The sequence below is a fragment of the Grampus griseus genome (genome assembly GCF_964374135.1).
Source record: "Grampus griseus genome assembly, chromosome: 13".
Taxonomy (NCBI): Eukaryota; Metazoa; Chordata; class Mammalia; order Artiodactyla; family Delphinidae; genus Grampus; species Grampus griseus.
The window spans coordinates 71,017,708-71,036,151 of record NC_139007.1 but is presented as its reverse complement, the minus strand read 5'-3'; the positions used below and the strand labels follow the sequence as shown (position 1 = coordinate 71,036,151).

General features: G+C 40.3%; 1 protein-coding gene across 1 annotated transcript in view; it reads right to left on the bottom strand.

The window, feature by feature from the left end:
- Nucleotides 1–3,881: 3,881 nt before the first annotated feature.
- The window catches only part of SAMD5 (sterile alpha motif domain containing 5), a gene marked incomplete at both ends in the record, with an annotated part of 53,477 nt that continues 38,914 nt past the window's right edge, over nucleotides 3,882–18,444 (bottom strand). The window contains one exon of the mRNA XM_082668754.1: nucleotides 3,882–3,944. Coding sequence (XP_082524880.1) covers nucleotides 3,882–3,944 — 63 coding nt within the window. The remainder of the gene's footprint in view (nucleotides 3,945–18,444) is intronic.

The window sequence follows — 18,444 nt, the reverse complement described above, 5'->3', positions numbered from 1 at the left end:
CTGGCCACTTTAGAGGTGTAGCTGTTGCTCATTTCTTGCATATGTCTCTGGATATACTTTTCTACTCTTTATTCCTTATTCACTTTGAAATACAGAAATCCTCCACCTGTCTGAACATGATATTTTGACACGTAATTAAATATTACATGTAAAAATGAACCATTTTGTCAAAGAATTTAATTTTCTTCAACCTTCCTTTTTATTACTGTTCAATGCCCATGCAAAGGACCTGTTTACAACACCCAGATTCTTCATAGAGGACATTCCAGGCAGGCTTATCTCAGTTTGCTGGCAGGTGCATCCCAGTCACTTGCACATCTGGTTTCTCTTTGCATAGAAAAGAGTTTGCCATCCACCATCATCTGCTTCATGTCTTGGCTGGATTTATCCCAGAAAAGGCTATGGGGGAATGCCCATTTGCACTCTTAATTTGTAAATCACAGTCATAAAATCAGAGGGAATGCATATCTGCCCGTCCCTAATTTGCACACTAAATTTATAAATCTAAAGCTGTTTTAAAAAGGGGCAACTTAAAGAATACCTTTATATGTGTCTATGTGACAATTTCCCCAGACTTGAAAAATGTTGGCCTTAGCTATTTGCTCATTGTTTTTAAAAATCACATTCTTTTCATTCGATCAATAAACATTTACTCGACTCCTACTATGGGCAGGCACTGTAGCTCTCCTTTATCCTTCCTAAAAGAAAGCAAAGGGCCTTATTCAGTGGGTTTAAGGCATCAATAAGGACAATTTGTGCTTGAGTCAATTTATTCTTGAGTGTTCTAGTCAGTTTTAAGGTAATCTCTTTCATATAAGAGAAAAAAAGAAGGGAAGGGAGCGAGGCACTGCGCACCTACTACGTGTCAACACCGAGCCAAGAACTGTGTGGGTGTATGTTGCAGAATTCTTAAGCCTCTTAAGAACTAAGGGAGGGTATGTATTCTTCCCATTTTATGGACAAGGATAAAAAGCTTTGATGAGTTTAATAATTGTTCAAGATCATTTCTCATGCTACATTCTTAGCTTATGTTCTTAACAGATTCATGACAGGAAAAAGCTATCAACGTGATTCTAGAGTTTGAACTCAGATCTGAGGAACTCCAAAATAAAAACTCAATGCTTATTGTTTCTGTTATTAATTTCACAACACCAAGATGCTGTAAATTTCTCTGGATTGAAAAACTGCTTGAGTACAGCTATTCTATGTTGCTGTAAATTCCTTTGTGAGGAAAGAGCCCTTAGAATCATGCATTCCCTATGCCAAGAATATGTGCGTAAAATCTTTCTTTCCTCACCTTAAAAATTTTGTTTTAAGATGAAATGAAGAAAGTGTTGCTATAATCCTCCCATTTCCTCAATATTATGAAGTAAAAGTCTGTAATTAACCTCTCTTGATGTTCTAGGAAATACAAATCAAGATAATCCTCTAGTTTTCATAATATATTTATTTGTCCCTCCGCTATTTCCTTTACCTTAAAAAATTAACGATATCATGAATATTAGATAAAAGAAAAAAACACTATGAAAAAATTACTCTTCTTAAGCTTAATTATCTCCAGATATAATTCATGGTAAGATTACTTCTTTTCTCTTATGTCTTATATTCTAACTCTTAACTCATCTTCATTTAATGCAAAAGAATTAATGGGCTTCCTTTAATATTTCTCTGCTGATTTTAAAGCTTTCTTCCTCTAGCTTTAGGTAAGAAGTCTTTAAAATCCATGGGCTATTTCACCGTTCTAGATTGTGATAGAGGATGGTTATTTTCAAATTCCAATAGCAAACACAAAGAGAAGATTTAAATTTGGCAAAATAATTGAAGCTAGACATTATATAAATAGAAAATAAAACTTGCAATGACCAAAGAGCCCCCTTTTTGGTTGCAGTAGATTGCATCATAATGCCCACAGTGAAAATACTAGATTTTTCAGAAACCGGGTCCTCTCTAGCAACAATTCAACAAATGCATGTAAATGTACATCTGTGAAATAAATCTGCCACAGATCCTGCACCTGGAAATGAGGTCTCGAACAGGAAGCCATTTATTATCACAATAAATTATATCTATAATCTACAGAGACCCCCCACTCCTTAAAAAAAACAAAAACCAAAAAAAAAACCTAACTTGGAAATTATAAAGACTCACTTGGGAAAAAAAAAATGATGAAAGGTTGATCGGCGTATAATTCTTACAAAACTGCAAGCAGTATTTTTTTAAACATGTAGTTTAAAAGACAACGTATACATGCTTTTAGAGCTTAATTTCCTTGCATTTGTACTTAAGAATGAGACTGACTTTACCCGGTATCTAAATTCATCTCTAGAAGTAGCTAAACTATGTCAACCTTAGATTTTTAAAGCAGTATTGTGATTAAAATAGCCCTTGGAGACCTTAACTGCCTACCCATTCCCATACGCACCAGGAAGAAATGAATGTACATCTACCTCTTTTTCTCCGAGGGTTCCTACTCTTGAGCATTACAATGTGATGTAAGCTTCAATCTCTTTTGTACTTCTAAGTAGTGCAGGGAAGATTCTGGAATACAGCACTGCCCAGCTGCTCTCAGAATCTGTCTGACCGCGGAGCTTGCTGCATGTCTAGATCTCTTCTGATGATCTCCTTTTAACTAAGTTTGGGGTCTGGTCAACATGATTGCATTTTCTAAGCAGAAAAGAAAACTGCCAACATCCAAAGGCAAAAACAATAGGAATTAGAAGAACTCCAGATTCATCTTAATTTCTTCCTCCCACCTCCTTCTACTCTCCTTTTTGGCTGTGGTTATACAGGGCTCTTAATGTCCACTGCCACGGCCCACCTCTCTGCCCCCCCCCCACCAAAGGCCTGAAATCAGAATCTGGGGAGGGAATCTGGGCCATGGCAGTGTCCAGGGCTGAGGAAAACTGGCCATCCAGTCACACAGCTGGCCCTTGTTCCATGTACATCAGAGTAAGACACTCTTACATGTCCTAACACTCAAATTCAGCCAGATGAAACTTAAAAAGAGAAGTTAGAAAAAAGTTTCTTCCTTTGCAGATGTTCCTGAATTTGTCACCTTTATCATTGTACCTACATATGAAATAACTATATAAAGCACCTTAAAATAAGAATTCCTTCACCAAACTATTCTATAGAGAATTATATAAAATACTTCACCTATGAAAACAGTCCTATATAAAGCGAAAAAATATGTTAAAATACAAAATTAAAATGACTATTCTTGGGCTTCCCTGGTGGCGCAGTGGTTGGGGGTCCACCTGCCGATGCAGGGGATGCGGGTTCGTGCCCCGGTCCGGGAGGATCCCACGTGCTGCGCAGCGGCTGGGCCCGTGAGCCATGGCCACTGGGCCTGCGCGTCCGGAGCCTGTGCTCCGCAACGGGAGAGGCCACAGCAGTGAGAGGCCCGCGTACCGCAAAAAAAAAAAAAAAAAAAAAAAAAGACTATTCTCAACTTAAAGGCTAATTTGGAAATGATGTAATTTCTAGCTATTGCCAGAAATCTTTTTGTCTTGTATTACCACTTAAAATTAGTCAGTACCCAAATGCCTTAGCCAACCTCACTTATTTGCAGCAAGAATTCATAGTACCGAGGGCAGAATCCCAAAATATGTAGAAGACTGTATCTCACAATGGTGTGTCTTTAAAAAATGAACTCAGTACTTCTTTATGTGTGATATTTCACTGCCTTTTGTCTAGCTATTATAAGTTCGTTACCCAGTGTACTAAGTTGATTATTCCAGAATTTTTCCAAGCAAAAAGTTAGGCTGATGAGTATTTCCAGGGTCATCATCCATTTCCCTTTTTGAAAGAAGGCTCTAAATATGCCCTTTTCCAGTCTTCAGGCACCTCATCAGTCCTCCACGAGTTCTCAAAAATGATATCTAGCGGTTCTGTGATGACTTCGGCCAATTCATTAAGAACTCTAGGATGCCAGCCATTGGGACCTGTGGATTTGAACATATCGGGGTTATTTAAGTTCTCCTTTACCCATTCTTCCCCTAGTCCATCATGGATTCGTGCTCCAATTTTTAAGTCATACTTGTCCCTTTCTGGTTACCACATGGACTTCTGAAAACCAGCTTTCAGTCTCTGCTTTTTATCTATCAATTTTCTCTTTGAAGCTAATAAGAGAAAAATGTATTTTATTCTTCTCAAGCCTATGTTTTGTTTAAAAAAAAAAAAGGTCTACTTCTCTTTCCTTTCATGTTTCTTATAAGAAAAGGAAAGTTAAAACGCAATAAATAAATAAAAGTATATCTTGTAATAGTTTGCCTTCCTGAAATCACATCACTGAATTCTACACTCTGGCAGCCTTAGTCATAGGTAACAGTCAACGTACTGCTAAACATTTCAAAGGCTACCTAGCTCATGCTCAGAGGGTACATATCCATCCAGCTTGTCTGTACAAGTGCTAATTCAAAATGTACCTTCCAAAATAAAAAAAGATTCACAATCATCTTTAATCATGATTTGTATGCACATAACTTTAACACATAGGCATTTAAAAAGCATAGTTGTGCATGAACTGGAAAGAGATGAAGAAGCATTTCTTACAAACAGTAACCTAGTTGAATTCATCTGCTATTGTGTGGTCATCGGCACCAGTGTTCTGGGATTGATATTACACTAATTATCTCCAAGCTCTGATCCGTGTTGACAGTTTTAACCCCTTCGTGGTCACCATGATTCCTCCAAAATTGAAAGACAGCAACAGATTACAGTTTCCTGCCCATCTGTCATAGTTATGCCCTGGGCCTAGAATCCCTTGACAGATCGAGAATGGACAAAGGAGAAGAAGGAAAAAAAAAGAGTGCAAAGGAAGAATGAGGATGCCTGGGTCTCTCCTATGATTTTTGATATGACAGGCAGGCTGTGCTGCTTGGATTCAACGATTTTCTTGTTGTTGTTTTTTAACTGGAAAAGCTTCTGGAAATGGTTGAATCAATTTTGCTCTCTTTTGTTTTTGTTTTGTTTTGTTTTTCTAGTCTATATCTCTCCAGTGGTACCTCCAGTTTTATCTCTTGCAAAAAAAATCATATTGCAGGCATTATTAAGACTTTTAAGAAACAATTCTGCATATTTCTCTAGGGCATAATAATTTGTTTTAGCATATGCCATCTTCACCCTTGCTCAAACCTGCCGATGGCAATATGTTAACTAATATGTCACCATTCATTGCTTTGCGTAATATCATCCGGCAGTTGCATCTAAATGGATAGGAAGTATTACTAGCCATGCTCAGGAAGTTTCTTTCTCCAGAAAATCAAGCTGCTTTCAGGCCTTTTTCGCCCCTGTAAGACCAAGTAATAATATCTTACTACTCACTAATATATTCACATAGTCACTCAGATAAACCCATACCCAAGCCAATCAATGCCTCCATGAAAACGAAACTCCTGTTATAAACTATGTAAAAGTAATGTTCAATCTGTCTTGACAAACTACGTTTTTTTTTTTGAGGGGGGAGTGATCAAAGTTACCTTAACATCACGAAGGCAAAACTGTTTCATTTTTAATGCTCTAATGAATGAATGAATGAAAAAGCATTGCAACAAAAATTGTATTTGCTATAGAGTGCAAGCTAACTTGCTATTTCTATCTGAAAAACCAGAAAGAGCCTCAGGTTACAGCATTAGGGTTACTAAGACCTCAGGAAGACTACAGCTGAATTCTGAAGGGGTCACAAAGGAAGGAGGCAGCATCTTGAGGACATTCTTATTAAAATGATTCTTAGATTCTTAGATGTCTGCACCACACCTGATAGGCTCTGCCTGAAGTCAGCAGGATGACCTTGTCTACTGTTAAAGGTCATTTTATTCCAGGAACCTGTGGAAATAAAGAAAACGCCTTTGTACAGACTATCATCTAGTAAACGGGCAGACACCCTCCACCTTAAACTTATCTAAAGATGTGGACCACGAAGTCATTCACAAATCTAGCATCAACCTAACAGCCTCGGAAACCTCTTGTGTCTTTGGTTCAACAAAAATAAATCGCATTCATTAAACAAGCCCAGCCGTGCAATTTGCTACTTTTCATTCTTTGGGAGAGGGGGTGGGAGGCAAACAGGATTTCCACAGTTGGGTCATGGAGAGTTTCAAGATGTGACAGCAGTCGCAGAGAACAGTAATTAGCTGAGCACATGGTGCTTCGTGATCATAGGAAACGTGAGTAATTTCCATGCTAGGAAGCCTCCTTGGAGCTCTGGCGCCTGGCATGCATTGTGACATCCCAGATCCTTTTCCTTACAGACCGCAGTCCTCAAGCTGAATAGAAATGAACAGATGTTCACAACTCTGACCAGCTTTAAGGAGATAACTGCTAGAAATACGTCTTATGGGCAAACAAGCGATGCCAGTCCAGCCTCATTTCACAGAGCTGCTCCTACCACCTCACATTTTTTCCTTTCATTTTCCCCCCTAAATAATCCGGCATACTCCTACAAAGAAAAAAGACCTTTCTTCACTCCACCAAGAAAAATAACAATCTGTTTATATGTGTTTACAGCCTTCTTTGGATATGACTAGGCTGACTTAACAAATCATGAAAGGAATTGCCTCAAACCTGGTCCTTTCTCAAAATTCATAAAAGTCAACCTCTGGACCAATAAATAGCAAGTTATATTTTTGGTTCTACTAATGCTCCTGAAGTTTTCCTGTTTTTAAAGTTTGTAAAAATTGAATGCCAGAGGTTTGTAATATGCCAAATTATTATCTATGTCTACGGAAACATTACTAAAAGGTTTATACTCTGGTTTGGCCTAATTCTTCCCCAATCTGCCTTTGAGCCCACTCTCAGATAGTCCTACATCAGGGCCATACAAACCTAATTCTTGGGCTGAACTGTGACTTTCTCAGTTTTATTTGCTCTAAGCTCTTATGGGGGATGGGAGGGGTACAGGGACAGTCTTTCATTTCACAGATACTTGGCAATTCTAATCTATGTTAGAGTTCCAATCTGAGAAACAGAGGGGGTGGGCAGGGGTGCAGAAAAAGTTATTTAAGGAATAAAGAAACTATTATCCTGTGGTTAAACATTAAATGTTACGAGATTACATTTTCTTGTTTCTCAGTTGATTATTCTGATTTTTAACTGGCTTCCAGTCTGTTGCTCTTTTCAGCTTGTGATTTTCCCCCTAATTAAAAGGCAATCAGAGTTATATGCAGGCTAAACCATTTAGAGGTTATTTCTCTATTGTGATATTAGGTTAAAGGATGTAGCTTCATTGCAGATGTAGAACCAATAAATTCTCCACACGTGGTGGCTGAGATAAAAAAAATAAAACTGGTGACTGTAACATAACAGGCCATGCAATTCCCTTGTGGGGGGGGGCGGGAGGGGGATGACTCTCTCATAGGAAAGAATTAATAAAGAACAGTGGCGCAAATGCTGCCTTCTCTCCTCCTGGATGGCACAAGGCACACAAATCTGAATCTTTGGGTGGTTGGTGATAAGACAAGATTTTTTAACACGTAACTTTCTCAACATTCAACCATGTCACACTACTTATTGTTACGGAACCAAGGAAGGTTGGTAATTTGATAAGAGACCGGGGAGGTCGGCGGGTGTAAATACAGCCCCATTTTAGCTGTAAATTTCTCCAAAGGCAGAAACCACATTTTACACTTCTTTCTGTCTGCCTCAGGAATATTATACATAGCATGTCACACACTTCTACTGCTGATTGATTCAACTGTCCACAGTATAATTTTTACATACAATTTCTCAGTAAACAAAGTTGCTATTGAGAAATGTTAGTCTAGCAAGTCAGATAGGAGTATAGTTTCCTTTGCCTACACAACAGAGAATAAAATTGCAATATGTTCACTAAACCCATCTGCATCTTCACAGTCATCTTTCAGTTCCTCGAAAGGCCTCTGGTGGGGGGGGGCACCTCTCAGCTGCTGGGAAGGCTGAGGCTGCCTCCCAGCCCCCAGTAGGCTGGAGGATGCAATGTTACGTTACACAATGAGCTGGCATATATGTCCTTTTTTCTACAGGGGTTTTACAGGGTAGGTTTCCAGGGATTCTATAGAAAAATGTTTGGCCTGCTCCAGTATGATCCACGTATATTTTCTTTTTCTGACTTTAAACACAAATACCCAGACGCATTATAAACCATTCTGTACAACTATCCTGCCTCCATCTATGGTGTGTACTTGGTAAGTACTGATTTACTATCTAATTCCTGGAACAAATTAAACAGGTTATAATAAGCTGAACAGCTTCTCGCCACCTTCTCTGGACCCACAAGAGTTCTAAGCTTCACTCAGGACTGAATCTGCAGGTGTTAAGCAAATGGAAAGTATACTGGAGAGGATGGAAATTCTCCTACCCCTTATTATTCAGAAAACTCTCAGGAACAAATTCAGAGGTTAAAAGACAAAAGCGTCTTTATTTATGCTCTCCTCAGGGCATTCACCGATTTTATAATTTTTCCAACTGAATAGCTATGTAAATTTCCGATTTCTTAAAACCACTTTGTTATAGTCATCGTTGACATATTCTGAATATGCTAAATTCCCCCCACACGGAGGGCAGCCCACAGGGCTGTGGTCGGCAAGTGGCAGCAAACTCCAGGAGACCAGGCTTCAGAGGCCCGGGACCTCCTCGCTGCCCAGAGTTGGGTCATGTCTTATCTCTACCAGGAAGAAATGATCAGGGGTTTAACTGTTGGGAATTCTGAATTCTTCTTTCAACAATTTTATAATAATTAACAGCTGGTCACAACATGAAACTGGGGCTAGGTCACCACACTTTCAAGAAGTTTAATAGTACTGTTACGGAGGCAAAATAGTAGCTGGAAGGGACAGTGCTTTTAAGAACAAAGAGGGATTCTGAGCATGTTTACAGATGGAGTGGAAGGATTCCATGGAGAGAGACCAAATGCAAGAAAATAAAGGCATAATTATGGACCATAATTAGGGCCAAGGGTAGATACCCAGAGGAGGGATTAGTCTTAGAGGGGAGAGAGGCAATTCCTCATCAGAAACAGAGGGAAAGAAGAACAGATGGGCAAGGACGTCAACACACTTTGAGATGAAGGAGAGAGCGAGGGAGGTAGCTCGTGTGCAACGGACTTGCAGTTCTCAGGAACGACCTAGCCAAGGTCATCTGCAGAAGGGGAGGTGAGAGAGGAGCAAGGGTACAGTTTTAAGGCGCCCGGAGGCGGTAAGGGAGGCCTGAACTGGGACATGAAATCAGTTTGACAGCTGCAGGAGGGCAGACTCAGCTGGGCTGGACTGCATAGAATTACAGTGAAATGAGCTTTTAGAGTTTTTCTGTATTATGCTTCAAAGTCTCCAAATACTACCCAAAATAGGGATCAAGACACGGGCCTGGAAATGCTCAATACAAGTCCAGAATAGAAATAATGATAAGTGCTACAGTATGTTGTATATGAGTGTTCTGTCTTCCAGTAAAGCTCTTTAAGGCATATTTGATATGCCTTTGAATGAAACAGTGCCGTTGATGACTAGCTTGGTCTGTTTGGGCTGCTATAACAGAATACCACAGACGGGCTGGATTATAAACAACAGAATTATTTCTCACACTTCTGCAGGCTGGGAAGTCCAAGGTCAAGGTGCCCACAGGGTCAGTGTCTGGTGAGCCTGTCTTCCTGGTTCACAGACACCACCTTCTCACTGGGTTCTCACAAGGAAGAAGGGGCAAGAGAGCTCTTAGGTCTCTTTTATTAGGGCATCAATCCCTTCCTGAGGGCTTTACTCTCATAATCTAATCACCTCCCAAAGGCCCCACCCCCAAATACCATCACATTGGGGATTAGGTTTCAACATATGACTTTTGAGACATAGACATTCAGTCTATAGCATCATCTGTCTCTAACCAGGCTCCCTGGCTACCCATTTAAGGGTTTCTCACCTCTCTGTCCCTCCGTCTCCTTCTCTCTCATCTACATACTCACAGTAAAATCATCCTTTATTATGTACTAATGGTGCTTGAAACCACCATTAACACTAACCTGCTAACTCTGATTACAATTATCATTAATGTAATTACCATCAACTGTAGGTTTATAGTACCTATTACAATTATTACTACCTGCCTACCCCGCCAACAGTAAACGGCTACGAACAGTAACTGAGCGACCTTCTTCTGTGCCAGGCACTGTGCTAAGGACACAGTATATTTAAACATGATCTCCTTTACTTCTTACCACAAGCCAGCGTGATGGCTATCATGGACTCAGTTTTACGCATGGGGAATCTGAGGCTTTAAAGTGTAGATACCCTGAGAGGGTCAAAGAGCTGATCAGTGGCAGAGCAGTCCTGTCCCACAGCAAAGCCCAACCTTGTAAAACTATGTCTGCACTCCCCATCATTTTTGTTTTTATTTATTTTTTATTTTGGTCCGTGCAGCATGCGGGACTTCCTTGACCAGGGACGGAACTTTGTGCGTCCTTCAGTGGAAACGCAGAGTCCTAACCACTGGACTGCCAGGGAATTCCCCCCATCATTTTTGACTGTGAATGTATAGTAGTTAAATAGCATCCTCCAAAATTCACATCCACCTGAAACCTCAGAATGTGAATTTGCAAATACAGCCTTTGCAGATGGTTTAAACTCTAGAGATGAAATCATCCTGGATTTAGGGTGGGCCCTAGATGCAGCCACTGGTGTTCTTTTAAGAAGAGGAGAAGACACAGACACACACCGAGAAGAAGGCCATGTGAAGACAGAGGCCAAGAGCGGAGTAATGCAGCTACAAGCCCAGTAATGCCAGGAACCACCAGAAACTGGGAGGGGCAAGGGAGAATTCTCCCTTCGGGCCCTTAGAGGGAGCATGGCCCCCTCCCCAAACTGTGATTTCATATTTCCAGACTCCAGAACTGTGAGAGAGTAAACGTCTGTTGTTTGAAGCCACTCAGTTTGTGGTACTTTGTACAGCAGCTCTCATAAACTAATATGGAATCCTTTCACAGAAATACTTAATTTCTCAAATGCTCTTGGGAGTATTTTTAATCACTCCATCATTTTTAGCAATACACGCAAATGTGATTTTAGGCAAAAGGTATTTTATTTTTATTCAGGATACGAAATGTTGCACATAATGCTTACTTAGATATTATATTTAATGTCATTCATAATATATAAGAACATTTTAATTTTGTCCTATTAAATAAATGATGCAAACTGTTATATGATTTGTAAAAAATACATTAAAAACTATATGCTGTGTTTATGCATCCTCCATGTATATTAAGATGCAGACTGAGATTTAACTATTTCCTACAGCATCAAAAATAGAAAATAATCAGGGCTTCCCTGGCGGCACAGTGGTTGGGAATCTGCCTGCCAATGCAGGGGACATGGGTTCGAGCCCTGGTACGGGAGGATCCCACATGCCGCGGAGCTACTAAGCCCGTGCGCCACAACTACTGAGCCTCCCTGCGCTCTAGAGCCTGTGAGCCACAACTACTGAAGCCCGCGTGCCTAGAACCCATGCTCCGCAACGAAGAGTAGCCCCCCTTGCCGCAACTAGAGAAAGCCCACACGCAGCAACAAAGACCAAACTCAGCCAAAAAATAAATAAATAAAAAGATTGGCTTATGATGTTTGAAAAAAGAAAGAAAATAATCAGCAGTTGGGATGATTGTTTTCATTTTGCTTGATGTCCACGAGTTTATTTACTTGAATATTTATGATTTGCTTTAAGTTGCAAGACCAGAGGGAAGGTTACAGTGACTATTTGTAAGCATTTCTCTACAAATAACACGCTATATACATGACATTTTTATTTCCAATAAGTTAAAATTGAATGTAAACACCAGTATTTTTCTGTTTTGATATGAGTTATTGAAGAATGTGAGATTAATGTGCAATGTAAGCATATCTGAACTCTAATGAAGCTCTCATTTTACAGAGGAAAATATTTAAATAATTTTCATTGATATACTTAAAGATATATGATGAAACAGTTACTATTCCCAACCTGGAAACCTTTCTTGACTCTTTTGACAGCTCAGAAACCTCCAGCTACATAACATGGCCGTTTCTATATTAGCAGTTCTCAAACATTTGTTTCCAGGAGCAAACTGCATTTTTAAAAAACACTGAAGATTCCAAAGAGCTTTTGTTTATATGGGTTATAATTATCGACATTTACCTATTTGAAACTGCAACTGAGAAATGTTTAAAATATTTATTTAATTCATTTAAAAATTAAAATAGTACATGTATCATGTTAACATAACATTTTTATTAAAAATAAATCTATTTCCCCCAAAATTAATAATAAACATGACATTGTTTTGCATTTTTGCATATCTCTTTAATGGCTAGTTTTATAGGCTACTGAGTTCTCATATCTTCCACACTTGAACTGTGACAATATGTTGTCTTAGTTGAAATACATGAAGAAATTCTGTGCTATTAGAAAAAGGAAAATATTTTAATAGCTTTTTAAGATAGATAATTGTAGATATTCTTTTGCTACCATGCCAAAATTTGACAACATATAGATTCTTAAGTCAGTTACCATGTGAAATCTGAAACCATATCAATGAACTTTTTGTACTCCATCAACTACATGAAAATCTTTGGTCTGTCTTCTACTATTAACAGATCTCTTGTTATACGTGATTTGGCAACATCATGCATTAATCATTTGGAAAATATTAGGTTCCTGAGCTACGCAGATCTTCTAAATGTTAACACATATCGTCATTCAATATCAAAAAAGTAACATTTGTTACTATCACCACCCAGCTCATCAAAAAAGCCTTCAAGTCTTGGGAAACTGTCAAGCTCGCTGTGGCAGACACAGGTTTTTTTTTTAATGTAATTTTTACTTGAATATTCAAATTTTACCATTAACAAATATTATCCATTACTTTTCTTGAAATATTAGGTTCACTTTACTCGCTTTCAAGAAATTTAGCTGCTGGGACTTCCCTGGCAGTCCAGTGGTTAAGACTCTGGGCTTCCAATGCAGTGGGTGCAGGTTCAATCTCTGGTTGGGGAACTAAGATCCCACATCCCACGCAGCGTGGGCAAAAATAAAATAAAATACATATTAAAAAAGAAAGAAATTTAGCTGCCAAATACCCAATAAGTAACCACAATTTGTTCCTCAGTTGTTCTTCTAAGGCAAAATGCTGTTCCATGACTAAAGCAGCTAGTTGAGCTAGTAACTTAACAGCAGAAGTGGTTAGTGAGGAGACAAGGTTCACATGCACTTCCATTTGCAACAGAAGTCTTTGTGAGTAGTTCTCATTTTGTCACACAGAATATCAAAATAAAAATGTACTCAAAGGTTGAGAATTTAATCAACTTACTAATTTCTACGGCTTCATCAAGGATATTTTAAGGAAAACAGCTATTTTTTGGCATGTGCACAGGTGATGAATGCCATAAGCACTAATGCAGTTTGATGCCACTGCCTTGATTGGCACTAATGTGCCAGCATTTTTACCCACTGTGGCTTTTGTGCTACCAATGCAAACGTCCACAACGCGAAAAAGGCAAATAATGCTACAGTATTGTTATGAAATAATTATTACCTCAAAGACCCCTGGGACCCCCAAGGATCTGTGGACCACACTTTGAGAACCACTGTCTAAACCACTTCTAGATGGTACAGGCCACAAAATCAGCACCAGGAGATCTCAGACCAACTCATCAGTCTGGAATATAATTCTTCCCTTTGAAATAACTCCTTCTTAACAATCGCTCTGTATTTACCCTCCTGGCTCCCCACCTGCCTCAGCCCCATGAAACCAGAAAGGCTGTAGCCTTCCTGCCATGAAGGTGAGTTGACTTTCCTCCTGTCGGGAGAGGGTTTGCAAAGGTAGCTGGGCTGGCTGGGGGGGAAACGCTTCTCGGAGGGACAGTGCTTGCCAGATTTGACAAAAGCAAGAGCTTTTCATGTGATTTAGGCAATTCTGATCAAAAATAACCTGTGGTCTCTTGGCATCCAGTCCCAGACCCCTGAACACTGAAGCGTGGCCTCCACTGGGCCTTAACCTCACCTGCCAAATTGGAATGGGCAGGGAAGCAAGAAAACTGTCATAAGCCTTTTTAGCAATTCCTTGGAAAGCCCATTTGCATGTATAGTGGCAGCCAGAGTGAAGCACTACCCAGGGGATCTGTGCTGTTTTCCATTACTCTACCTCTTCTCTGGTTTTGGCAGGGGAAAAGAGGGACATTTTTAAATGTCTCGAGAAAGCCACAAGCTCTGATGCCATCATTCTGGGTCTTAAGGACCATCAGCTAATTGCTTTAAAGAAACAGTACTGGGCTTCCCTGGTGGTGCAGTGGTTAAGAATCCACCTGCCAATGCAGGGGACACGGGTTCGATCCCTGGCCCAGGAAGATCCCACATGCCACTGAGAAGCTAAGCCAGTGTGCCACAACTACTGAGCCTGCGCTCTAGAGCCCACGAGCCACAACTACTGAGCCCATGTGCCACAACTACTGAAGCCCACGCGCCTAGAGCCCGTGCTCTGCAACAAGAGAAGCCACCTCAATGAGAAGCCCGCATACAGCAAGGAAAAGTAGCCCCCGCTCGCCACAACTAGAGAAAGCCTGCACACAGCAATGAAGACCCAATGCAGCTAAAAACAAAATAAAAGAAAAGAAAAGAAAAGAAAGAAAGAAACAGTACTTATGAAGTCATCTGAATAATCCTCAAGATGCTGGCCTTGTCCAAATAAACTCTGAGGACGTGTAAATGGGTTACCTGAAGCAGCAAAATATGTAAATAGGACTGAGTTTCATCATACACTGAAGGTCTTCACCACACACACACTTGCTGTTATGAAGTGACACTTCTAGAAGGTTTGGGAGCAAAACCCAAATCGCAGCCCTTCACATGGTTACAGTTCAAGGTAGCCTAATGTCACTGTGTCCAGAGTGAGCCCAGAGTGACTCTTTGTGTGTGTGTATATGTGTGTGTGTGTGTGTGTGTGTGTGTGTGTGTGTGTGAGAGAGAGAGAGAGAGACAGAGACAGAGAGACAGAGACAGAGAGACAGAGAGACATTGAGGGTTGGGGGTGGGGAATGGAGGACACCTGGGTCTACCTCCTCAAACCAAACCAGCCTGTCCTCCAGGTATCCTCAGCAGTCAGTGCATCCCTTCCTGCCAGGACAGAAGTGAAAGCCCCTGGTGGGAAGCAGTGCAGGGCTAGAGACCCATGCTCAGACTCTGGAAGGAAACCCCAGGTTTACTACTTTCTGGATGGGTGGCCTTGGGCACATTACTTAACCTAACTGCTCTGTGCTTCAGTTTCCCATCTGAAATGAGAACAACAGTGGTACCATTTCAGAGAGCTGTTATGAGGATTAAACGAGTTAACATTTGCAAGACCGTTTAGAACAGTATCTGGCACAGTGTCAGCCTATATAAGTGGATGTTTCTTCTAACACGTACCCCATAAAAGGCATGGAATTCTATTTCTTCATTCAATCACCGAGTGATATAAACCCACCCCTAAGGAGGCATAGATACTCAGGCACATTTTCAGAACAAAAACATAATGGATGTGCGGCAACATTATTAAGTTAGTCATCCACAAATGTTATTAGAATAAATCATGAATAGTGTGTATGCTTTAAGCACTGTCTAGCCATTAAGTTTGAAAAATTTCATTTAGCTTTGTGAAGCATGCCCTATAGAACATAACTGCCATAGCAGTCGTTCTCAGCTTGTTCAAGCATAAAGACCCCTTTAATCGTTTTAAAACGTAAGTCACACCCCCCCGCCACAGGGCGTGTGTGTGAGTGCACGCATCCACACACACACACACACACACACGCGCACAAAAGAGAGTAACTTCACTATTAAATTCTTCTTACTTTCCTACCACTCTTTGAGAAAAATCGTTGCTTTAAAAGTGATCAAGAATGTAAGAATACCTTCAAATAAATGAATATGAAACATATTACTTATGTACAGATCCACTGAGGATACTTAGTACCCAAGTAGGTTCCAACTGTTTTTATTTTGGCTACACCGTGCAGCTTGTGGGATCTCAGTTCCCCAACCAGGGATCGAACCAGGGATTCCACGGCTGTGAAAGCCCAGAATCCTAACCAGTAGGCCACCGGGGAACTTGGTCCCAAGACTCCTGTATTAATTCCTCAAGGGTCTGGGTTTCTCAGATTAGAAGTCACTTTCACAGAGGAATGGAATCATCAGAAGCTAAGATCGTGTTCTTGAAGAAATTCAAATATATTAAAATAAAAGTTGATTAACCAAGTGAAAGTCAAACCCCAGGATCCCGACTTTAATCTAACGCGGAGTGGGCACCCCAGGCTTGCATCGGTTAGCATGTGGCAGGCAAGAAGTATTTCAGCACATCTGAATACAGCAGTATTCCAAGAAGCTAAAGGCCAACATTTTTTATGACTTAAATCAGAATAGCTTGCTTTCCTCTCCACACAATCTTCCACAGTTGAGCCTCACAATTTTTCACTGTTTACCCCTTCAGGAATCTGACCCTCTGCGGCAAAGATGTTAAACAGAGAAACAGATAATACCATGTCGTTTCTACAGGAAACATGCCTGGTTCCAGAGATAATAGAAAGGACCCAAATTTCCTGGAACTAATACAGATCCATGGAAACATCTCCAGGCAAAAACAGAGAAGCTCAGTGGACTGGGCATTTTTCAGACAATTCAAAACTAGGATAACAAGAGATTTTAGAAGCTCCCTACTGTTGATAGGACTTTGCTCTGTATGACATGGAACGCAATCCCAAGAGCTGACTTTTTGTCCCTCAGACAAAATAGTATTTGAAATAGGTATAAACGTCTGCTGAAATTACGTTTAGGAACAAGTTCTTCAGTTATTCTCTTCTGTGCTTCTCATTCCCTTTGAGAGCAAATGGAAAACCACCTCTCACGTAATTGCATTTTGCTATCACTTTAAAGGCAGAGTTGTTTTTATTTTAGGACATAACGTGCAAAATCATGTTATTTGACTCTACCTTATATTCACAGGTCATGCAAGCTAAATAAAGACACCTTGCTGATTTCTTAATATAGATTCAGCTAAGATTAGTTATGCATCTGCCACCTTAACATTCAGATTGGGGGGAAGAAAAGCCTTAGTTAAAAATCACACTTGCATTGGAAGCACTTATAATTTCATGGTTCATTTAAGAGCATCACAATCAAGAATTTAATTATGTCAAAAAAAGAACGGTATCTTTTTAACAACCAGAAGTGCATCCCCCTCAATTTCTCTCCTCCCCCGCCCCCAAAGTGGGTCATTCTTCTTAACCTTTATGGGCTTGTTTTCTGACCTAGGAAATAACGAGTGTGATTAGATGATCTTAAGATACCCTACAGTTCTATCATGCTGTGATTTTAAGATTTCTAGGGAATAGTCTGATGCGGAGGCAAAGGCGAAACAGAGCCAAGATGCTATGGGAACTCGGCCAATTCAGCTCCTAAACAAGGCAGTAATTCCCATGATGCAGACACACATCCCACTGGGCACTGTCAGTGGACTGGCAACTCGAAGCTACCACAGAACAACAGTTCCACCAAAACCTCAACTCCACATTAACATTTAAACATCTGCCTACACACTTTATTTAATCCGTTCTATGGTTAAGGCAAGGATCTCTATGACACCAGTTAGAAAACAAAATAGTCAACTGAGTATTGGCTTTTAAAATAAGTAAATAAAAATGAAACAAATAAACATCTGCCTAACAATATGCCATTCAATAAATCACTGAACCTCAAAAAAAAAAACAAAAAAAAACCCATGGATTCCTCCCAACTAAGGTCTGTGTCAAGGCATCAGAATGGACTGAGAACTAATAACAGGAAATTAACCTCTGTAGGGGGGAAGGGGAAAGTCTTATTTTTGGATCAGCAAATCTAACAATAATTTTCAGGTTGAGTAACAAAGTGTTTATGCTTTCCAAGTTTCTATAAATGCATAGTATAATCCTTTACACCGCTGAATTACTTAAATAATTCACTCTGGTGGTGGATAATGTTATTTGGTCCAATTAAATGAAGGTCTGACTGGTTCCCCCGCCAAACAGAGCCTGAGACAAAAGCTTAGGTGCAGGTCGTTTATTTGGGAATGTGATCCCAGAGAGCAGAAGTAGGGGCCAGGGAGAGTGAAATAAAGAAGGGAAAGCCAACACAAGGATGCATCTGGAGTTGGCCACTCAGTGACGTGCTGTTCAATTCTGTAAGACCTTCAGGGGAGCCTTAGGAAATGCATCTCAGAACCAGGTATGTGAAAGGAGAAAGGAGGAACATTTAGACCTCATCTTCTATTACCCACTTGCCAAGGTTTTCCCGGTGGGTGGCAATTTTTCTGCACTTTGTATTTACACACGGTGAGAGCCTAGCCAGCTCCCATAGGAGTGAAGGAAAAAATCAAAGCAGCTCCTGGCTATAAAGCAAGAAGCGCGGGCTTGAGCCAATGAGCCGTTAGGCTACACTTATGTGCTACCT